Below are 24,731 nucleotides of genomic sequence, written 5' to 3'. Positions count from 1 at the left end.
GCTCGTCTATAATATGAGGATAATAATGGAACTGTCTTTATAGGGCTATAAAGATTTAAACTAGTTACTATTTGTGAAGCATGTTAGAATAGGGCCTGGCACATAGTAAGCATTATAAGGAATATAATGAATAAAGAATTATATATATATGTGTATATATATATATATATATATATATATATGTATATATTTATAAAAAAATTTACTAAAGAACTTATACATATATGTGTATATCTTAAAAATGTGACTTTAAAGTGGGCCATTCTATTAATAATTCCAGTGTGTATTTCTTTTTACTTTTTTCTTTTTTAAAAAAATATTTTTGTTTTTCAATTACAGTTGATGTTCTATATTATATTAATTTCAGGTGTACAACCAAGTGATTAAACATTTATATAACTTATGATCTGACGCCATATAAATCTACTTTCTAATTCCTAAACAATTATGGGAAATGCTTTAACAAAAATCTAAGAATATGGACATACATGGCCTATAGGTGACAAACTGAGATCCCACAGGGGCCTGGCATGTAATGAGTCGGTGAAGGAAGTCCACTTTGAGCAATGGAGAATGACATCTAGAGGAGATGGCTGCCACTCTAATCCAAACAACTGTGCGTGTGAGAGTGAAGGCTCAGGCTGCCAGACGTCCTGATGCTTCAAAAGATGAAGTGACAGATTTTTATGTGAAATTTCTCAAGTTTTACATGTTCATATCTTTTTTTTTTAAAAAAACAACACAACCAAAAAAAACACACACACACAACAAATCCCAACGTGGGTCAAAAATATTGAGTCTATGGGCAGCCCCTGCTCCCCATTGAGACTGGTGGGAGATGTCTGTCTTTACAGGCACGCCACATTTTATTGCACTTTACAGACATCAACATTGAGGCAAGGCCCTCCATCAGTAAAAACATTACAAGTCTCTGGAGCCTCAGATGATGGTTGGCATTTTTTAGCAATGAAGTATTTTTTAATTAAAGTATATACTTTTTTTTTTTTTAGACATAATGTTATTGCACACCTAAAAGACTTAAACCTAACTTATTTATGTGCTGGGAAATAAAAAAATTCCTGTGACCCACTTTATTGCAGCAGTCTAGAACCAAACCAGAAGTAACTCTGAGGTATCTGTATATGGATGATGCAGAGCATTGCTTAAGAGCAATGACTGTGTAGTTATTTGGACCTAAGTTTTAATAGCTTACACACTTTGTAACATTAGGTTAAGTTCCTAACTTCTCTAAGCCTCACATCAGCTATAAAGTAGGGTCCACTTTATACTGACCAATGCCATGCTTTTCCAAGAGGGCAATAAGGTCCGCTTCAGTGAGCAGCTCAGGTGGACTCCTTTTCCTGCCCATCGTCTCCGCAGTGCTGGCCTGAAAGCAAGAGCCTCTCTCATAGACAGGGAGGGTTTACAGAGAGCAGTGGAAGGGTCAAACAAATCATTCTGCTATGGAATTCCAGGCCAAAGACAATTTCCAGTTTGAAGAACATGCCCTGGTCCATGCAATCGCCCTAGGGTTGGGAACATGGCTATCTTCCTCTTCTCCCTGAAGCCTATGGGGTGAGATACTAGGTTCTGACTTATCCATAGTTATCACCTTGTCACTCCAGCGATCATATGGCTACAGAGCCAGATAGTTTTGGGCCAGAATCACAAGACCATAGACCACAGTCGTTCCTGAGAGATGTCAGTCTTCATGGTAGTCTCCTGCCCCTGAACATCCTAGGAACAGCAAGCTAGGAAATGGCAAACAATAAACTCATACAGTTGCTGTTCATCTCCCATGGGGGTCTTTCACAGATTCAGGCAGTAGATTGTGAAATAGGAGAATTTTGACATTGACATCTCTTTACTTCAAGCTTGCAGGTGTATTTGATGGGGTGGATGGGAGGGTGAACTTGGTCGACTTGTTCCCATTGCCTGGGGTGGGGCCACCCCACTCTTGAATGCAAAAGATCTGCCAGTGTGGATCCCAGGCCTGCTGTTCCACCAGTGCTGTCAGGTTTAAGTCTCTGGGGAAAATGTTTCAGTCCTGGGATAACTAAATTACCCTTGAGTGTAGAGCTTTATGGCAATTCTCATGGTTTCCATAGTGTCCCAAGCTCTTTGCCTTAGAACTGACATCCACCACAGTCACCCTGGGCTTCTCCATGCACAGCTGGTAGAGGACAAGACAAGCCGTGTGGTTAAAGAGATGATGCCTTATCCAGCTGAATTCTGCTGTGCCATCTCTATGGTCAGGAGTTACTTTAATTTTGTGAAAGATTCTGGCACAAAAAGCCTGAATAGCTTTAAATCTCTCCACCACAAACCCCAGTGTTGGGAACTGGCAGCTGCCGTTACTGATCGGCTGCTCTGTCACCATCTCGGGAAAAATCTTCTGAAGCTGCAGGGTCTGGAATCTGGTGAAGGCAGTTCTAATGTCCAGCTCCTGCTTCATGTCTACCGCATCGCTCACTCGCTTATTAGGTTTTCAGAGGCTGAGCGCTCTGTGGTGATCTCAGAGAAACTGGCTCTCAAAACCTGCAGACTGGGACTCACAGACTTGTATACTTGGATAATCTCAAAACCAATATTTTCACCTTCTCTAACACAGTTGGTCCAGATCACCATTGCCTGACACTGCTGAGTCTCTTGTTCCAGAGTTTTCTTGATGTGTACGAAGTTCTCTGGGCAGTACTTTTCAATTTCTGCTTCAAAGAGGACAAGGGGATTGCAGCTCTGCCATTTACAAAACTGCATGTGGAAATCATGAGCCAGCAAATGTTCAGAAACCCAAGTCATTATTATGGTAACATCTGACCATACAAGTGATAATTAAATTCATAGATCTTGTTGAATTTAGAAAGTCCTCTCAGCTTTATGCAACCCTAGGACAGCAGGTCAGTGATCCCCTTGGCTGTGTCAGTTTTTTTCACCACCCAGAGGACTTTCCGCATGTCTCAGAAGGCCACCTCCATGGTGGATGTGGAAAAGATACAGCCCCTGAGCTGATGCAGACACCGGACTGTGCAGCGGGTGTCAGGTTAATATCATCCTGGGTGCCTATGCTGGGGACTCAGAGGTCAGGGCCACTCCACACCTACCCTAAAGGAACTAGAGCCTCAGGAAGCCATCAGTGCCCACAAACCCATTGGACTTCAGAGCTGTGTCATATAGCCTTCTATTTTTACTTTTAAAAAATATGTTTTTTAAATATTTTTTTATTGATTTCAGAGGAGAGAGAGAGAGAGAGAGAGAGAGAGAGAGAGAGAGAGAGATCAATGATGAGAGAGAGAATCATTGATTGGCTGCCTCCTGCACACCCCCTACTGGGGATCGAGCCGGCAACCTGGGCATGTACCCTGACTGGGAATTGAACTGTCACCTCCTGGTTCATAGGTCGAGGCTTAACCACTGAGCAACACTGATGGGCTATTTTTCTTTTAATTTAACCTCTTTTTCTTTAACATATTTACTCTAAAATGGTATACTATCACTGTATAAGTTATTTGGGCCTACTGCCATTCTTGGCAAGCTTCAGTTTGAGATTCATTCATTTATTAAAGTTCAGGGATTTATCAGGAATCATACAGTAATGAATGACAAAGTTATTAAAAATACATATATTTTTTTCTCTCCCCTTTAGAGCAATAGTTATCTTTAATTCATTGGTTCTCAACTCTGTCTGCACATTGGAGTCACCTAGGGAAATTTAAAAATGAAAATATCTATGCCTCACCCTTGACCCAATTAAATCACTATCTCTGGTGTATGCCTGGACATTAGTATATTTAAACATTTCCTCTGTGGTTATACTGGGCACTTGAAATTGAAAACTACTGCTTTTTAAAGTGTTGCTTTTTGGCAAGTGATTTCTAAACTCTCCTGAATCTAAATATTATATTTAAACTTTTAGGGAAGAAGTCTGATTGATAGCAGGAGATTCTTATCCAGCAAGTTTAGGAACTAGATATGGGTGATGCCTGTTTGTAAGAGGTTGAGCACTTAGATGCTTGCAGTATGAGCTTACTTTGAAAGCCTCCTTAGCTTTCACATATCAAGATTAGACCTAGTTCTTTTAGTGAGAAGGAGAAGGTTTGGATAGTTATCTATCTATAATAATAAAAGCCTAATATGATAATTAGACCAGACATCCTTCTGGACGAAGCCAGGGCTGCCTGGGTCCCGGGTGCCTGCCAACCACTGGAGTGAAGCCCGGGTCCCAGTGCCAGAGCGAAGCCTGTGCCAGCAACTGGGGGAAGGAAGGCCTACTCTTACACAAATTTTGTGCATCGGACCTCTAGTTATATAATAAACCCTTGATTTTGAGGACCTCTATTTAATATAATTAGGATTTAACAGTTAAAATTTCTACTCCATATGTAATTTTAAAATGCTTTTAACCAAGATTTGCTTATAACTAACAGGTTATTTTTTATTATTCAGTTATGTTTAAAAAAGATTTTTAATTGATTTTTAGTTGTTTATTAATCCTCACCCAAGGATATTTTTTCCATTGATTTTTAGAGAGAGTGGAAGGGAGGGAGGCATGGGGAGGGGGGAAGAGAGAGAGAGAGAGAGAGAGAGAGAGAGAGAGAGAGAGAGAGAGAGAGAGAAAGAGAAAGAGAGAAAGACAAATATCCATGTGAGGGAGACACATAAGTTGGTTGCCTCCCGAATTTGCCTTGACTCGGGTAGGATCTAACCTGCAACCCAAATATGTGCCCTTGACCATTATTCGAACCTGTGGCCCTTCAGTGCACGGGGTCAGCACTCTAACCATTTAGCTATACTGGCTAGGGCTGCACTGTTATATCTAACAAATTTTAGTGAATAGGCCATATGTTGGAAAAAACACTTTAGTAATTTCACTGACATAAGTAAACATTACATATCTATAACTATAGTCTACATACTTTAATCCAAGTGTTACCGCTAGTAAACAGTGTTCAGCCAGTGATTAGCACATGATCACTCCGCATCTCCTTTGGTAGTTGCTTCTGTTGTTGGTTCTATTGTTACATGGGGTGACTTTCTGCAGCAGATTTAACGTGTGCCAGGCTGATGTTCCTGCATGCACTAAGCCACACCCCAGCCATGTGCATTTGTTTACTTGTGGTGACTGGTAAATGCAAGCATTTACTAGACCTATTCAGTATAAATTTAAAATTATAGTAGTACATAAAGAAAACTTTTCTGCAAAATTAAACTTTTCATATATACTTAATTTTAATTATACAAATGTATCTACATAAGTAAAAACAGGCAAACTAATTTTTCAGTTTTTTAACATATGCATTTGGAAAACCTACTTTATGTACTTTTAGCTTTAATGGATACCCCTTCACTCGAATTAGTCTGTTATATCAAGGTTTTACTGTAGTGCTAACTCACTGCATTTTAAAAAGAAGAATAAAAAGGAGACAGATGTTAGGGTGCTGGCTAAGGACAAAGATAATAAAAATTCATTGTCTTTATTATTGAGTCCTGTTTTAGTTAGATGGAAGCAAGTTTTACTTTAAAAGTTTAACTTTTTTAAAAGCATAGTATGTATTTTGATAGCCATAGGTTGTTTCATAGCATAAGAAAATAGCAGGTGTCTACTTTACTGAGAGAACTTTATCTTTTCCCTTGCCAATTATAAATTTTTATGGAGAAATATGCAATTATAGAGCATATGAGTATAAATATGGCATAAAGGCTATAGAGTCTTAATATTTTAAGATTTAATATAATTTTGATTGGCAGCAATTATATAGAATGTTTTTTATTTTTTAAATTTTAATTATTTCAGAGAGGAAGGGAGAGGGGGAGAGAGAGATAGAAACATCAGTGATGAGAGAGAATCACTGATTGGCTGCCTCCTGCATGGCCCCCACTGGGGATTGAGCCTTCAACCTGGTCATGTGCCCTGACTGGGAATCGATTCTTGACCTCCTGGTTAATAAGTCGACGCTCAACCACTGAACCATGCTGGTCGAGCTGTTTTAAATTTTTTAATTTTGCTGAAGCATATGCATTTATTTTGAGTTTTGAGGCTGGTGTGTCAGAGCATTCTTAGTGTATAAGCCTTTCCAAATGTCCTGCATTCTTATCTCCATGCAGAAATTTTTTTTCTATACTACCAGCACTTGTGCAGCAATTCCTTTGAAATTAATACAAACTTTTATTTTTTTAATGGAACTACCCTCCCTCCCCATCCCAAGAGAAAGTAACTATTATTTCTGGTGATATTAGAAAGAATAATGAATTTGAGTTCTGATTTAGTTCCAGGTGTAATTTCTCTTTTACTTTTAACTGGGTGGCAATTTTAGAGTTAGTGAATGAAGATCCCCCAATATATTTTTAAAAAATTATTTGCTCTATTTTATTTAGAAATATTGTACCATTCTGAGGACTTTGGAATGCTTTGTGTTCTCTTTAATACCCAATGTAAGAAGTAAATTGTGGTGGTTCATAATACGAAAAAACAGTAGTAATGATGAAAAATACTGTCTATCCCAGCCAGTGTGGCTCAGTTGGTTGAGCATGGTCCTGTATACCAGGAAGTTGCCGGTTTGATTTCCCTTCATGGCACATGCAGGGGTTGCAGGCTTGATCCCCATTAGGGGCATGCAGGAGGCAGCCATTCAATGTTGCTCTCTCATCATGTATCTATATCTTCATCTCCTTCTCTCTGAAATCAATAAAAACATATTTAAAAAATATTGTGGAATATGCCTATGCTCTGAGTGTCTTAATTTTTAACTTTCACTTTGTTATGTTAAGTTCTTCAAGAGATTCCAATACTTATGTCCAAACAAGACCTTTTGGTTCACTGTATTTTTTAAAAGAGCAAGAAAGTCAGAAAATGTGATGTTTAATTACAATTTTATGGGATTCATCATAATTTATGTGGTTAAAATTGAGTTGGATCATGAAAATTATGATATTGTACTAATATTGGTGGAAAATAAAACATTTGAAAGCTAGGTGGCGGTAGTGATGGTCGTGCATGTGTTTATACATATATATGTATATATATATGTGTGTGTGTATATATATTATATATAATTTTTTTAATTTTTTTAAAGTTACATAGCAAACTTCTGGAGACAGAACGCCAACTAGGGGAAGCTCATGGAAGGCTGAAGGAGCAGAGACAGCTTTCAAGTGAGAAGTTGATGGATAAAGAACAGCAAGTAGCTGATTTACAACTCAAACTTTCTCGTTTAGAAGAAGAGGTAAGCTAGCATTTCCGTTAAGTTTATGTTAGCAAATTTGTTGATAGAGTTGAGGTATCTTGAATATTGTTATGATTCATTCTTTTCAATAAATGATAATTATGGTTGTAGAAAAAATAAAACAAATATTGATACCATGGCTTAGATTATTGTTAGAAGAAATTTTTATGTAATTCCTTGATCACATTCGAATACAAGACACAATAATAAAATAAATGGGATCCTGGAGAAAGAATTGAATTCTTCTCAGGATGACAGTCTGTTCTAGGGAATAGTTTCTTAATCATGATATTATATTCTATAAGCAATGAGATACTGCATATAAGGTTGATTTTATTATATATTGTCTGAATTTAGTTTTTTCTTCAGACTAGGGAATTGTGAGATGTGAAGTAATACCTGATATTTATGATTGATAACATTATGCCTCTAAGTTGTCATCTGACAGTCTACATTTTTTAAGTTAAAGGAAAATGTAACAAATTCCACAGAACTGCAGCACCAATTAGAGAAAACAAAGCAACAGCATCAAGAACAACAAGCTCTTCAGCAAAGCACTACAGCAAAACTTCGAGAAGCTCAGGTAACTATTATTTGAATTATTAGCCTTTTAAATAAAAATAGCCAAAACTTTGTTTTGCTAAAACTAGATAATGCAAAATACTTGATTATGGAGGATTTTGATAATTTTTAGTATCTGGATAATCAGAAAATCTTTTTATTGCTATGTTGAAATTTTCTCTAAAATATTTTAAAATTATTTATTATAAGTAAATTTATTTCTTTAAAAATCTTTAGTTATTTAATTTCTTTATTAACTGAATGTATATTAAACTTATTTATTTAAATAAAGTGTATATTATTTAAATTATTTTTATACCTAATGTATTATTATTTAGTATTGCTATTATTATTTATTTATTTTTCAATTACTTTTGACATGCAATATTATATTAGTTTCAGGTGTATTATTTAAATAACTTATTTGAAAAATAAAAAAAATACGAATAAAATTTCTTGATTTAGTTAGCCCAGTAAAAAGTAACATTTTGTGTTTTCTATGGGAGAACATAGAGTTTGTTGGTCATGTCTTTTCCTGCTTCAGAACTATCATATGAACATTGGCATTTTTGATATAGAAAATATAAGTGGTTAAATTTATACAGATTCTACAGAATAGCTTAGAAAATTAAAAGAAGTTACATTTTTGTTTTGTTATGGTGAGGGGAAGAGGGTGCCCAGATATTTGAAATGAATTCAACTTTAACACTCACTTCCTTCACTCTTTCATTAATTCAATGAATATTATTGAGCCCTGTATGTTAGGTCCTGTGGTACTCACTGAGAATAAAGAGATGAGTAAGACACAGTGCTGCCTCCTGGGAAATGGCAATCTAATGCTATGTACACATAATATATATTTTTTAAATATATTTTTATTGATTTCAAAGAGGGAGAGAAAAAGATAGAAACATCAATGAAGAGAGAGTATCATTGATTGGCTGCCTCCTGCATGCTCCTTACTGGGGATCGAGTCCACAACCTGAGCATGTGCCCTGACCAGGAATTGAACAGTGACCTCTTGGTTCATAGGCCGGTGCTCAACTACTGAGCCACGCTGGCTGGGCACAAAATATTTTTAAAAGTAATATTAGGGGACCCTCATTCACTAACTCTAAAATTGCCACCCAGTTTAAAGAAGGCAGTAAGCAATGTGCCTGTCTTTCCTTTCTGAATTTGGAGAGTGGCTTGGGAGTCACAGGGACAGGAATCAAAATACTGTATTCATTTATTTGTTCTTTCATTCACTCTGTCAACAAATACATGTTAATGCCTGCTCTTAGCCAAGGAATTGATTTTGTAGATATGACAGTGAAGAAAACAGATAAAACTGTTGGCTCTCATGGACATAAGTGAGGGACAAATAATAGCCAAAGTAAACAGGCAAAATATACAGTGTATTAAATGTTGATAAGTGCTAGAGATGAAAAAGGGATGGGGAGCTGGAAGTCAATGACTGCAATGTTATCATGCCAAGGAAGGCCCATCTGAGATGAGAATCCTGAAGGAAGGAGGTTGTGAGCCATGTGGATATCAGAGAGAAGAACATCAGTATATTAAAAAGCTCTGAGGCAGGAGCATATCTAAGGAACTTTAGGAAGCCAGTGGTTGGAGTGGTGTGAATGATAAGACGTATTAAAATGGACACAGAGAAATCATAGAGGGTCAGAACATGTCGAGCCCTTTAGGTAATTTTAAGAATTTTACTCTTAAGTGAGATGAGAAATCATTGGAGGGTTCTGAGCAAAGGAGTAACATGATCTGACTTATAATTTCACAGGATTACTCTGGCTGCTCTTTTGAGAGTAGATAGTAGGGGCGCACTAGTAGAAGCAAAGAAATTAGCTAAGCAACTACTACAGTGATCCAGATAAGAAATGATATAAGTTGTACATAATGTTATTAACCAATAAATTAAATAAAAATTCAAAAAATAAATGAGTAGAGGAAGAACAGCCCAAAGAGAGAATGATCAGAGGGCCTACAGAATGGAAGCTAAAGGACTTCAAAGCTGGGAAGTAAATTTGTGACCTTGTCAAATGTAATTTAAATAAAGTGAAGTAGTTGAAAGTCTGATTTTTGATTGATGAGTAAATGAGAAATGAGGGAGTTAGGAAAGTAAATATGTATTACGTTTGAAATTTAAATGTGAATTGTATGAAGACTGAGTCAGAGCCTGGAGGGAGGGCTTGGTTCAGGAAGTGTTTGGGAGAATGAGAGATATCTGAACATGTTTATAATCTAGGACAAACAAACTGATGGAAAGGGAGTAATTGAGGATGTTGGAGGAGAGGTGACTGAAAAAATAAGGTATTGAGAAAAAGCTACGATGTCACTGATACAGTAAATTTGAATTTATCCTTACCCTTTATGGTAAGGATATTCCTGAATATCCACCCCCCCACCCCACCCTTTGGATAAAGTTGGGATAATAGCTGAGTGTCAAGCAGGCAGAAACTAAGAATTTGAGAGAATGTTGAAGCTTTTACATAGTTATTGAGGGAAATGTTTGAAGGTGAGAACCTCATTAAGTGAAATGATAGGATGATTCTGAGTATGTGATGGAGATTGAAGTCTAGAAATTTGTAGTGGCACCAATCTGTGGAATTTTGTGATTTTGCTCTAACAGTGTTTAGAAAGGTAAGGATGAAGGAAGCAGATTGCAATATTAATCTAGGATTGGGCTTTCTTGGGGGTGGCTGTATTAGAAATTTGAGAGTAAAGAAATGGAGAATGTGGTTGAAAGAAGAGTTAAGGTTAGTTCATATCCATATGCAAGGTTCAGGAAGAGAAGTTAAACTTATGGTAAAAAGGCTAAAAAAATAGAGATGAATGTCTTTTTGACACTGAAGAGCAGAAATGAGGTCATGAAATTGGAAGACGGTCAGGAAGTTGTGGTCACAGAGTAGGATAGATGAAATTTTTCATCTGGAACAATTTCAGGTGATTATAAGATTCTCCATGTGAGTGATTGAATAGAATGAGTAAAGATATAGTAATTAAGGTGACATGAATGTTGAAGCTGTGCTTTTAATTCTCTATGTATTTTGTATTTCCCAGGAAATTGGCAGAAATTGGGATTGAGAGAAAGACTAAATCAGGTCTCAAGTCTTCAGTGAATGAGGTAGGGATTTATAGATGATAGCAACACAGAATAGAGGGTAGAATAAATGAATTACTTACTCTCCAAAGCAGCATGAAACTTTTACATAAGGGAGAGAGCAGTGGTGGTGAAAAACCAGGAAAGGGTCAACTTCCCTGCTTTCCTAGAGGAATGGGCCTTAGTATAAGAAAGGACTGAGGGGGAATCAGAGTCTGTAAAGAGAAAACCACATATCAATTACTCCTTGGCAATAGAGTGACTGGAAAAAAGCTTAGGCCTGTGGTTCTAGATTAGGGGAATGTGGAAAGAGGGGTCATTAGTGGCAGAAAAGAGGATGAGAGCAGAGAAGAGGTCAGGTTGCCTTTCCTCATTAAGTGATTGAAGTTTAGAGGGATGAGAAGCATGTTTAAAAGTGACTAATCTCAAATATTTTAATATTGGTATAAATTGTTGATACCAGGTGGTTGCTGGCTCTGTCTCACACAGTGGTGGGGGCTATGACAGGAATGGCAGAGGAACATGTTAGGGCCTTGTTCTGGGTAGAGGCTCTCTGACTCTTAAAATGATTGAGGCTGTGGGTCAGACAGCTTAAAAACGTTAATGGGCATTGTTCTAGATATGCACTGTGCTCTGTGTAACATTACTTTGGTAAAGTGGAAGAGGGATCCCTTCTTGTATTTATAGAAGAGTCCTTTTGAGGTATTGAAGTGAGTCTTGAGTGTCTGTGTGTTAGAATGGAGTCATTTATTTTTCTGTTTGATCAACAAGGATCTTAGAGCATATGTGTCTTAGATAATGAATAAAACAGACCAAAATCCTCATTTTTGTGGAGCATATATTTTAGTGAGGAGGTGGAGGGAAGCAGGTAAGCATGAAAAATAAATAAATTATTTAGTGTTAGAAGATAAGTGCTTTGGGAAGAAAATAAAATATTCAGGAGAGAGGATATTGGGAAAGACTGCGATTTTAAGTGTATTGGTCATGGTAGGCCTACTGAGAAGGTGACATTTGAACAAACATTTGAAGAAGAGAAAATGAGCCAGGACTGTGAGCACTGTATATTCCAGGTAGAAGAAAAAATTAATGCAAAGGCTCTGAGATGGGAGTGTGCCTGGTGTGATTAGGAATAATGAGGAGTCCCATGTGTCTCAAATGATTGAACAAGAGTAGTAGGTGGTGAGGTCCGAGTGTTACAGTAAGAATGTGGTTCATTGAAGGTTTGCTTTTTTTGTTGTTAAATTCTAGTTTATTATCAATATATATTTACATTAAATATATAGTATTAATTATTTAATTACATTTGCCAGGTTAAAATGATTAGTAAAAAAATTAAGACTAAGTGTTTGAATTATTAAATATATTATCAATTATTTTATGTTTAAGGAATAACTTTTTAAGTTCTCTGTACTTAAGGTTAGTTTTCAATTCTTTACAGAATGATTTGGAACAAGTACTACGTCAAATTGGTGATAAGGATCAAAAGATCCAGAACCTTGAAGCCTTATTACAGAAGAGTAAAGAAAATACTTCCTTACTAGAAAAGGAAAGAGAAGATCTTTATGCAAAAATTCAGGCTGGTGAAGGAGAGACTGCTGTTCTTAACCAGTTACAAGAAAAAAACCATACATTGCAGGAACAAGTAAGCTTGTCAGATCTATTCTTTTTCTAAAATTCACTGTTATCTCTCTAAATCTTATGAAATTCTTTACTTAAATGATTCTTCATTATGGTTATTTTTAGTACTTTTTATACTATATATTTTGACAAATGCCATATAATTTACCTTAGAGGTAGGTTGCCATTTTAGTGAAATTAAGTTAACATGATTTGAGAAAGGAAACCTCAGTTCATGTCCCAGGATATAACTTATTACCTATATGAACATAAGCAAATCATTTCACCTTGTTAGCTCATTTGAAAATTAGAGATGTTATTAATAATTATACTTGCCTTATGGAATTTTATGCTTTGAAAAAACAATGACTAACAAAATCCTATCTAATAATAGACAAACATGGTAATTGACCATACCTTCGCTATGCCTCCCACTGGCTAATCAGCGAGATATGCAAATTAACCGCCAACAAAGATGGCAGCTAATTTGCATACTGCAGGCAGGGCAAGCCAGCGTGAGCCGCCATCCGGGCCCCTGTGTGCCGCCTAAGCCCTGTCCCCAGCTGGGACCCCCGTGTGCGGCCCTGGGTGGTGGGACCCTGCGGCTGTGCTTGTGATCGGAAACCAGGCCACAGGCAAGGCAGCACCCTGGGACCCAGGAGCCACCTTGCCTACAGCCTGTGATCGTGATCGGAAAGCCGGGCCGCAGGCAAGGCGGCATCCCGGGACCCAGGAGACGCCTTGCCTGCGGCCCGTGATCATGATTGGAAAGCCAGGCTGCAGGCAAGGTGGCACCCCGGGACCCAGGAGTCACCTTGCCTGCGGCCCGTGATCGTGATCAGAAAGCCAAGCTGTGGGCAAGGCAGCCCCCTGGAACCCAGGAGCCCGTCGGTGAAGTCTGCAAGCTAAGCAGCGATCAAGCTATGAGGGGGACGGTGGAGGGCGGAAGGAGCTATAGGAGCAGCTCTGGCAGGAGACTGAAGACTCCCGCCGGAGCGAGGAGCAAAGACTGAAGGCTCCAGCCACAGCGAAGACTGTGTCCAGAGTGAAGATGGAAGGCGGTGGCCAAGGTGAAGGTCTGGGTCTCGGGTGCCAGAGGAAAACTAGTGCTGGCAGCCAGGGGAAAGAAGGCCTATTGCACGAATCTCTTCGTGCAACAGGCCTCTAGTCTATATAATAAAAGCCTAAGCGACCATTAAGGCGGAACAACCAGAATGACCGGTTGCTATGATGCATACTGACCATCAAGGTTAGTGCACTCCCACAGGGGGTGCACCGCTCAGCCAGAAGCCAGGCTTATGGTTGGCGAGCGCAGTGGCGGTGACTGGAGCCTCTCCCGTGTCTGCGGTATGTATGTGTGTGTGTGTGTGTGTGTGTATATATATACACACACACACACACACACACACATACATATACATACACACACACACTAGAGGCCCGGTGCACAAAAATTTGTGCACTTGGGGGGGATTGGGCCTAAGATGGCAATCAGACATCCCTCTGGCAGCCCAGCAGCCCTCGGGGGATGTCCACTTGCCAGTGGGGAGCAGGCCTAAACTGCAGTCGGACATCCTTAGCGCTGCTGAGGAGGCAGGAGAGGCTCCCACCACCACCGCTGTACTGGCAGCCATCAGCCTGGCTTGTGGCTGAGCAGAGCTCCTCCCATGTGAGAGCGACCTGACCACCAGAGGGCAGCTCCTGCATTGAGTGTCTGCCCCCTGGTGGTCAGTTTGTGTCATAGTGACCAGTAATTCCCGACTTTCTGCTGTTAGGGTCAGTTTTTATATTACCCTTTTACTATATAGGATAGAGGCCTGGTGCATGGGTGGGGGCCGGCTGGTTTGCCCTGAAGGGTGTCCCGGATAAGGGTGGGGGTCCCGCTTGGGTGCCTGGCCAACCTGGATGAGGGGATGATGGCTGTTTACAGCTGGTCACTCCCCCTTCAGGGTGGGGGTCCCCACTAGGGTGCCTGGCCAGTCTGAGTGAGGGGCTGAGGGCCATTTTCAGGCTGGCGGGTGACTGAAGCTCCCAACCTCTCCTTTTTTTTTTTTTTTTTTTTTTTAATTCTGGGATTTATTTACCTTCTATGGCTGTCACTGGAACTGAGAGCCAGCTTTAGCTCTGAGGCTCGGCTCCAGCTCTGAGACCTTGGCTGCTGAAAGCAGGTATCTGGGTTTGTTTGGTTTCTATAATTGTAACACTGTTGCGGTCCTGCTCACTCCAGCTCTGATGGCTGAAAGCAGGTTTCTGGGGTTTGTTTAGGTTCTATAATTGCAACATAGTTGCTTAGAGTGCAAGCTCAGAGGCCGGCAGTGGCAGGCAGGGAACCTTGGCTTCCTCTATCACTGGAGCAAGCAAGCCTCCTGTTCGCTTCAGCTGCCTGGCTTCCGGCCGCCATCTTGGTTGGCAGTTAATTTGCATATCTCGCTGATTAGCCAATGGGAAGGATAGTGAAATTACGGTTAATTACCATGTTTCTCTATTATTAGATGGGATATATATCCTATATAATAAAATGCCAATATGCAAATCAACCAAATGACGGAACAACTGGTCGCTATGATGCACTGACCACCAGGGGCAGACGCTCAATGCAGATACTGCCCCCTGGTGGTCAGTGTGCTCCCACAGGGGGAGCACTGCTCAGCCAGAAGCCGGGCTCATGGCTGGCGAGAACAGCAGCAGTGGTGGGAGCCTCTCCCACCTCTGTGGCAGCTCTACGGATGTCCGAATGCCGGCTTAGGCCTGCTCCCCGCAGGGTACGGTCTTAAGCCATCTGTCGTACATCCCCAAAGGGCTCCCGGACTACAAGAGGGTGCAGGCTGGGCTGAGCGACCCCCTGAGTGCACAAATTTAGTGCACCAGGCCTCTAGTATATATATGTGTGTGTGTGTGTGTGTGTGTGTGTGTGTGTGTGTGTGTGTGTATGCCTAAGTGACCATTATGGCAGAATGACCAGTCGCTATGATACACACTGACCACCAGGGGGTAGAGGCTCAATGCAGGAGCTGCCCCTTGGTGGTCAGTGTGCTCCCACAGGGGGAGTGTGGCTCAGCCAGAAGCTGGGCTCATGGATGGCAAGCACAGTGGTGGTGGCGGGAGCCTCTCCCGCCTCCGTGGCAGCGCTAAGGAGCCGCCAGCTGAGTAGTAAGTAGCAGCGAGCAGGCAGGCAGTAAGGAGCGAGGGGTCCCAGACTGCGAGAGGGCGCAGGCTGGGCTGAGGAACCCCTCCCCCACCTGTAGTATTTTGATAATATCTTTGGAATATATAACTAATAATTTGATGTTACCTTAGTCCAATATTTGTATATAGTTTAAGAGAAACTTATAAAATACAGCTTAATATATTTTTCAAGCTAAAAATAATTATATTTGCTTTTTGGTGGAAAAATTGTCCAATGAGAGAATTATAATTATCTAAATGAGAAAGTATTAAAGTATTAGTAGGTCACATCACTTTCCTAATTTGGGTATTAGAATATAACAGAATTTCTTTCTCAGATTTCTCAAAGTTATTAGCCTTGGTTACCAGTTTTTTTTTTTAAATTAGTATATTTTTATTGATTTCAGAGAGGAAAAGAGAGGGAGAGAGATAGAAATGAGAAAGAATCATTGATCAGCTGCCTCCTGCACGCTCCCTACTGGGGATTGAGCCTGAAACCCAGGATCATAGGTCAATGCTCAACCACTGAGCAATACTGTCTGGGCTTGGTTACCAATTTTTATGAAAGATTCTTAAGACTACTTTTTAGTTGTAAACTAGCATGCAACTTGACATTGCTTATTGTTTAACTATGACCAGAAAAGCCTATGCATGTTGGAGGAACTGGTGCTTCTTTAGTGCTACCACCACAAACAACTAGAAAATTAGAAAATAAAGTTAAAACCACTGTTTTCAGACATTTTATAACAAGCAGTACAGGGTTTTGATCCATGAGAGAAGAGAAATGAATGAAGTCAATCTTTCAGCTACTCCAGCTTTGGACATGCAAACATTTTCCAATCTGTGGTGTAGATTGGGGAAATCTGAGGAAAACACAGTGGTCTTACTGAATTGAGGAATGAGAGATTGAAGTTCAGGGAGGTTGAGGAAGCTCAGATTTTTAGGGAAAAATATCAGAGAGGAGAGAACATGGGAAGAAATCTGCATAGGGATCCACTTGAGTGTTTGGCTGAATATTAAGCTTTGTGCCTACAAGGTGGGATTCCATGAGACCAGGCAGTGAATAATTATTAGGAGCTAAAGGCTGGAAATTTATCAAATTCACAGGGCTGGGAGATGTTCAAGTTCTAGCCAGTCAGAGAAGAAAGATGTGGGTGAATGGAATGCTCAGTTGGAGAGGTAGATGCAGGAGTCAGACAGATGAAGATAAAAATATCATTTAAAAAATGTTTTTATTGATTTCAGAGGGGGGAAGGGAGAGGGAGAGAGAGAGAGAGAGAAACATCCAGAGATGTCACATCTCTAATGTTACTAGAGTAAAAACCTAGTGTATGTCCAACCTAACAGAGCATAAAAACAAACCTAGAAAGGATCCAGCTGAACCACAAGTACATTAAATGCTGGACCAAAAGTCAACATTTTTTTTTTAAAGAATTCAGCAAAATCCAGAGCTGTCACAATAAATATAAAAAAATTGTTGGGCATATGAAGAAGCAGAAAACATGTGAGCTGTAAGCAGGAGAACAATCATTCAATGGAAATGAGACTCTGAAAGGAAAGATGATGGAGTCACCAGACAACTACTTTAAAAAGTGCTTATATACTTACTAGAGGCCCAGTGCACGAAATTCATGCACTGGGTGTGGTGGTGGGGGGGAGTGTCCCTCAGCCCAGCCTGCCCCCTCTCACATACTGGGAGCCCTCAGGCGTTGACCCCCATCACCCTCCAATCGCAGGATGGGCCCCTTGCCCAGGCCTGACGCCTCTGACAGAGGCGTCAGGCCTGGGCAGGGGACCCTCATTTCCCCCCATCACTGGTTCTGCCCCCAGCCCAGGCCTGATGCCTCTGGCCCAGGCATCAGGCCTGGGCAGGGGACCCCCAGACCCCTCCGATTGCTGGCTCTGCCCCTTGCCCAGGCCTGATGCCTCGGCCAGAGGCGTAGACCCCCATCACCCTCCGATCGCCTGATCGGCCCCTTGCCCAGGCCTGATGCCTCCGCCAGAGGTGTCAGGCTTGGACAGGGGACCCCCATCTCCTCCCAATCACTGGCTCTGACCCCCGCCCAGGCCTGAGGCCTCTGGTCCAGGAATCATGCCTGGGCAGGGGACCCGCATCTCCCTCTGATCGCTTGCTCCACCCCCCACCCAAGCCTGACGCCTCTGACCCAGGCTTCAGGCCTGGGCAAGGGGACCATCATATCCCTCCAATCCCCGGCTCCGCCCCCCACCTAGGCCTGATGCCTCTGGCCCTCATCACCCTCCGATCACCAATCACCGGATCGGCCCCTTGACCAGGCCTGAGGCCTCCGGCAGAGGTGTCAGGCCTGGGCAGGGGATCCTCAGCTCCCCGTGGTTGCAGGCTCCACCCCCAGCTCCCTGCGGTTGCAGGCTCTGCCCCTGCCCAGGCCTAACGCCTCTGGACAAGGCGTTAGGCCTGGGCAAGGGACTCCCAGCTCCCCGCGATCTCCCGCTCTGCCCCTGCCCAGGCCTAACACCTCTGGCCGAAGCATTAGGCCTGGGCAGGGGGCCCCCAGCTCCCCACGGTTGCAGGCTCCGCCCCTGCCCAGGCCTAACGCCTCTAGCCTAGGCGTCCAGCCCGGGCAGCAGGGACCTGCAGTGGCAGCGGGGGGCGCCGCAATCGTGTGGGCTCCGCCCCTGCCCCTGCAGGATGCCTCTGGCTGAGGCGTCCGGCTCGGGCAGTGGGGACCCGCAGCTGCAGCGGCCCCGCGATCATGGGCTCCACTTTAGGCCCAGGCAAGGGACCCCTAGCTCCCGGGACTGCCAGCTTCGACCGTGCCCAGCTCCCATCGCTGGCTCCACCCCTATTTCCTGCTATCACTGGCCAGGGCGGCAAAGGCGCCTGATTCTCTTATCATGGCTGGGGCCCTGGGGCCACCTTTGCCCTTCCCCCCACCTCTTAGCTCCCCCCTGGGTTTCCGATCACTGTCAGTGGCAGGGGGCTTCTTCCTGCTTTCCCTTTCGCCTCCCTGCATTGTGCCTACATATGCAAATTAGCCACCATCTTTGTTTGCAGTTAACTGCCATCTTAGTTGGCAGTTAATTTGCATATAGCCCTGATTAGCCAATGAAAAGGGTAGCGCCATACGCCAATTACCATTTTTCTCTTTTATTAGTGTAGATGGGTATAAAAACAACTATAATAATAGAAATAGTGGAACCCATAAAACAGAATCAAATAGAACTTATAGAGCAGCAATTTTCAACTGTTGTACCCCCCAAAATTTTAAAACATGCAATACCTGACTATTTTAGTTAGGGGCACTGATCTCTTTTCCCTTATATTGTCAAATAAAAAAGTGACAACAGACAACATAACAATGGCTGTCCAGTGTAAATGAATCAAAATTATACCTATTTTTTGGTCAGATCAGCAAAAACTATACAGGGTGTCCCCAAAAATATATGTACACTTTAACAGCTGATTTTATTACATCTTGAAATGTATTTTAATAAATACTGCTTTTATAATTATTCAAAGTGTGTATACATTTTTTGGGGACACCCTATAATTTTTTGTTGTCTTATAGAATTTTAGTAATTAGTTTATGTGTGCTATGAGATGAAAAAGGTTGAAAATTGCTGTTCTAGAGATTTAAAAAAGATCTGAAATGAAAATTTCATTGGATGGGCTCCATAGATTAAGCAAGTAGAAAACAGTATCAGTGAACATAAAGAGAAGGTTATTAAAACTGTTCAAAATAAATCACACAGAGAGAAAAGGCTAGAAAGAAATGAGTAATGCCTTCTTAATGACTTGTGGTGCAATATCACATAATTTGTGTCACAGAAGGATGGGAAGGAGGAAAATATTAGTAGAAATAATGGCTGAAAAAACTTTTAATTTGATTAAAAATATAAATCCACATTTATGAAACTCAATGAAGCCCCCCCCCGCCCAAAATCAGATGAGTTAGATTTCATCTAAATAAAAAAATGTATACGCTTCAAGAGATACCATAATGAAAATAAAAGCCAAGATGTAGACTAGGAGAAAGTATTTCTAATACATATGTCTAACAATTTAGAACTATCCAGAATAGATGGGGCACTTTTATTATTCAGATCAGTGATTGGAAATAGAGATGAGTGGAGGGTACTGACTTCATAGGGGCATGAGGGAACTTTTTGGGGTAATGAAATGTTCTCTATATCTTGATTGTGGTGATGATTAAATGAGTGCATATATTTATCAAATCTCAAACTATATAATTCAATTCGGTTAGTTTTGTTTCATGTAAATTTAAGCTTAATAGTGATGGATTTAAAATAGTAGGAATCTCTGAATTTCATGTTATTTCTTACGCTTTTGAGATATTATGTTTACGTATTTTTGGAAAGATGTGAACAATTCTTCTTGAAAAAAATTTAAGATAACCTATCATAGAGCACTTTATTCTCATAGTACTTGAATTTGGGTTTCTTAGCTCTTGTTATACATTTGTGCCCTTCATAATTAGTTTTGCTAATGTGGTAGGTAACTCAGCTAACAGAGAAGCTGAAGAATCAGTCAGAAAGCCATAAACAAGCCCAGGAGGATTTGCATGACCAGGTGCAAGAGCAGAAGGCACATCTTAGAGCTGCACAAGATCGGGTCCTTTCCCTAGAAACCAGTGTCAATGAATTAAATAGTCAGTTAAATGAAAGCAAGGAGAAGGTCTCTCAGCTTGACATACAGGTAAGTAATATTGAATTATGCAAATGAATTTATATGAATAAAACACTAACTTTAGGCCATCAAATATTTTAAGTATTGTTTCCCTCTCTCTTTCTATCCCTTGAACCTCCATCCCTATCCCACCCTTCCTGGCCTGATCTCCCTCTCTCATTAATGGAAAAAAATTGAGAATAAGAATTATATAAAGGCTGTATTTAGACAATTTGTTGTGCTTTCTTGTTTGCCTTTTTTTTCCTCTTTCTTCTGGCAAACTGTACTTACTGAAACTACCGATCTTTTTGCCTTGCTTTCATGAAGTTCTTATTATTGTTTTTCAAGTTTAAAATAGTTTGATATTATACTTTTAGATTTCTAGGTTAAATATATTTTTGACTTTGTTTTTTCTTTTTATTTTACTTTAAATGTATGATTTAGAAAAATATCTGTATATGGTACCATTATGTTTAAAAATATATATTCTTTCATAGGCCAATATAGAAGTTTTGTTCAATGGGTCAGTTGTGGGGTCGGAAGTAAGACACTTCTTTCTCCATTCTCATAATTGGTTTCTTAATGTATATTGTAGTAGAGAAAGTTATAGAAACATTTCTTTATTTTAGGAGATTAATTACACTGAAAATAAGAAAAAATATGACAACTTGGAATATAATGATATACATTTCTTTCTTTTTGAAATATAATTATTTATCAGATGAGTTATATGATAATCCAATTAGTGGATGTCCAATTTAAGAGGGAGAGAAGTGTTTCCATGACATATAGGAACATCTTTTTATCATTTATCCAAACATTATTAGGAATCTTCTCTCCTACTTTTTTTCTGTTTGTGAGATATCACGTACTAATTTTTCAGTATTTAAATCTTTGGGTTTTTTTGCCAAATGACTTAAAATTTTAAATTATTTAGTGACAAAAGCAATGTATATCCATGCAAGAAGAAATTAATAACTAAATGTGGATTAAATGACTTGTAAATTTTGTTACAGGTTAAAGCCAAAACTGAATTATTGCTGTCAGCAGAAGCAGCAAAAACTGCTCAAAGAGCAGATCTTCAAAATCATTTGGACACAGCCCAAAATGCATTACAAGATAAACAGCAGGTAGGGGGACCTGATGCAGTTTACATCATAGCCTAATGTTCTGATAGATAATTAATTGTAAACATATATAATGATAATACTCAGTTTTATGTTGTTGTGATTGACTTGCTTATTACCCTTAATTTCTTCCTGAGTTCAGAACCAGTTGAAGTGGTAGATGCAGGAGTCAGACAGATGAAGATAAAAATATCATTTAAAAAAATGTTTTTATCAATTTTAGAGAGGGGAAGGGAGAGGGAGAGAGATAGAAACATCAGTGATGGATCAGCTGCCTCCTGCATACTCCCTACTGGGGATCAAGCCCACAACCTGGGCATGTGCCTTGGCCGGTACTCGAACCACAGCCTCCTGGTTCATAGGTTGATGCTCAACCACTGAGCAACACTAGCTGGGCTCATTTGTAGTTTTTGATAAGCTCACCTATAGTGCATCTATGGTTGGGCCTTCTTAATAATTTCTCCTCTAGTCTAGAACTTCGTGTGGAGCTGAAATAGTCAGTCTTAATTGTTGAATTGTTGCTCTATCCCATGTAGTGCCAATCACTGGGAAAGAGAGACAGACTTGCTCACATGTTTTTAGTAGACATTCTGGGCTGTAAACCAGATTTACTTATCACTTGAAAGCAGAAAAGAGCAATATGCATTCCATCTCAATAATAAAAGTTGCTCTCTTTTCTTGGGAGTAGGAATCATTGGAGCTGGAGGGAATATAGAAGTTACCTTTTTAAAGCTTCCTTCTTAGGGAAAAGGACAAAATGCTGGTAGGTTATTCTTACTTTTCACCAGATAGGCAGTTTTAAAGTTTATATTTTATTTGAGAAGTAATACTAGTTGTTGGTCCAAATTTTAAAAACAATATACTAAGTATATCAAGCTAACAAAACAAAATTGATTTCTATATTTACCCTAAACTCCAATCCCTAGATGGAATATTTGCTATTAAATTTGGTACGTATCCTTCTGACTTCTATAAGCACTGAGTAAACCACACACACACATACAGTGATATTTTTATTTTATAAACAGAATCACTATATAGGTTATTTTACAACCTGCTTTTTACTTACACATCTAGAATGTATTTTCTAAACACAAGATCAGTTTCAGAAACTATAATAGAAAAATTATTTATAAGAATAACCACATAAAAGCTTAAAATTTATCTGCCAAAAATATTAGTAACAAAATTCTAAAGCTAATAGGAAAATAATAAAATATTTTTTGAAGTATGTCTGATGAAAGGTTAATAGCTTTTATATTTAAAACACTTTCACATAAGAAATAAGTGAACCTACAAAAAAGTGATCAAAACTATATTAGCAAATGTTCAAGTTCATTAAGAACCAGTTGCATATTAAGACAACAATGGAATATACCCTTAAAGAAGTAAAATGTGTGTATATGTTTAATTAACACTTAAAGGATTGGAGATAGTTTAGAAAAACAAGACACTTTCATACATTGCTAGTGGGTTGTATATATTAGTTCAATCTTTTGATGGTGGTAGGGGAAACTGTTTGGAAATCTATTTCAAGAACTTTAGGATTTTTCATATATGCTAGTTCACTTTCAGTCCTTTATTTTAAGGGAATAGTCATAGCTTTAAGGATATTGTTTGTATCTCTGTTAATAAATGCAGAAAGTTTAGTAGCAATATAAGAATCTAAAATAAGATATTTGGGGCCACATATGGCAAACCTACAGTCAACATCATACTCAATGGGCAAAAACTAAAAGCATTTCCCTTAAGAACAGGAACATGACAGGGATGTCTGCTTTCACCACTCTCAATCAACATAGTACTAGGAGTTTTAGCCACAGCCACATCCAAATTGGAAAGGCAGAAATAAAATTGTCATTATTTGCTGATGAAATGATACTGTATATAGAAAATCCTAAAGACTCCACCAAAAAACTAGTTGATTTAACAAATGAACTTGGCAAAGTAGCAGAATATAAAAATAACATCCAGATATTGATGGTATTTTTATACACCAATATGAACTCTCAGAAATAGAAACTAGAAAAAGGAACAATCCCATTTACCACTGCAATAATAAAAAAATAAGATACCTTGGAATAAACTTAACCAAGGAGGTAAAAGATCTATATTCAGAAAACTGAATTTCTTGAAAAAAGGAATAGAGGAAGATACAAACAAATGGAAGAATATACCATGTTCATGGATAGGAAGAATTAACATAATCAAAATGTCCATACTGTCCAAAGCAATTTATTGTTTCAATGTAGTCCTTATTAAAATACCAATGGCATGACCTGACCAGTTTGGCTCAGTGGATAGAGTGTCAGCCTGTGGACTCAAGGGTCCCAGGTTCGATTCCAGTCAAGGGTATGTACCTTGGTTGCAGACACATCCCCAGTGCGGGGTATGCAGGAGGCAGCTGATTGATGTTTCTCTCTCATCGATGTCTCTAACTCTCTATCCCTCTCCCTTCCTCTCTGTAAAAAAATCAATAAAATATATTTTAAAAAAATACCGATGGCATATTTCACAGATCTAGAACAAATAGTCCAAAAATTTATATGGAACCAAAAAAGTCCCCATGTAGCAGCAGCAATCTTGAGAAAGAAGAATAAAGTAGGAGGATCACAATACCAGATATCAAATTATATTACAAAGCCATTGTAATCAAAACAGCCTGGTACTGGCACAAGAACAGACATATAGATCAATGGAACAGAACAAAGAACCCAGAAATTGACCCAAGCCATTATGCTCAATTAATATTTGACAGAGGAGGCAAGAGCATAAATGGAGTTAAGACAGTCTCTTCTACAAATGGTTTTGGGAAAATTGGACAAGTACATGCACAAAAATGAAACTAGACCACCATACACAAGATCTCTGTTATACCATACACAAGAATAAACTCAAAATGGATAAAAGACTTAACTGTAAGTCGTGAAACTATAAAGATCCTAGAAAAAACCATAGACAGCAAAATCTCAGACATCCCTTGTAGCAATATGTTTGCTGATACATCTGCTAGGGCAAGGGAAACAAAGGAGAAAATAAACAAATGGGACTATATCAAACTAAAAAGCTTCTGTACAGCCAAAGAAAGCATCAACAAAATGAAAAGGGAGCCCACTGTATGGGAGAACATATTTGCCAATGATACATCTGATAAGGGGTTAATTTCTAAAATATATAAAGAACTCATACAATTTAACAAAAGGAAGACAAACAATCCAGTTAAAACATGGGCAAAGGACCTAAATAGACACTTCTCCAAAGTGGACATACTGATG

General features: G+C 39.5%; 1 protein-coding gene and 1 pseudogene across 2 annotated transcripts in view; one reads left to right on the top strand and one right to left on the bottom strand.

The window, feature by feature from the left end:
* EEA1 (early endosome antigen 1) overlaps window positions 1–24,731 on the top strand; it is a 172,804-nt gene that overhangs the window by 105,002 nt on the left and 43,071 nt on the right. For both annotated transcript variants that reach the window (XM_059683773.1, XM_059683772.1), the window contains 5 exons: window positions 7,071–7,220; window positions 7,684–7,803; window positions 12,320–12,523; window positions 20,159–20,359; window positions 21,346–21,459. In XM_059683773.1, coding sequence (XP_059539756.1) covers window positions 7,071–7,220; window positions 7,684–7,803; window positions 12,320–12,523; window positions 20,159–20,359; window positions 21,346–21,459 — 789 coding nt within the window. The remainder of the gene's footprint in view (window positions 1–7,070; window positions 7,221–7,683; window positions 7,804–12,319; window positions 12,524–20,158; window positions 20,360–21,345; window positions 21,460–24,731) is intronic.
* LOC132225799 (DNA topoisomerase 3-alpha-like) lies at window positions 1,265–2,842 on the bottom strand (annotated as a pseudogene).

Source organism: Myotis daubentonii, chromosome 2 (assembly GCF_963259705.1).
Source record: "Myotis daubentonii chromosome 2, mMyoDau2.1, whole genome shotgun sequence".
Taxonomy (NCBI): Eukaryota; Metazoa; Chordata; class Mammalia; order Chiroptera; family Vespertilionidae; genus Myotis; species Myotis daubentonii.
This window is presented reverse-complemented; position numbering and strand designations above follow the sequence as displayed.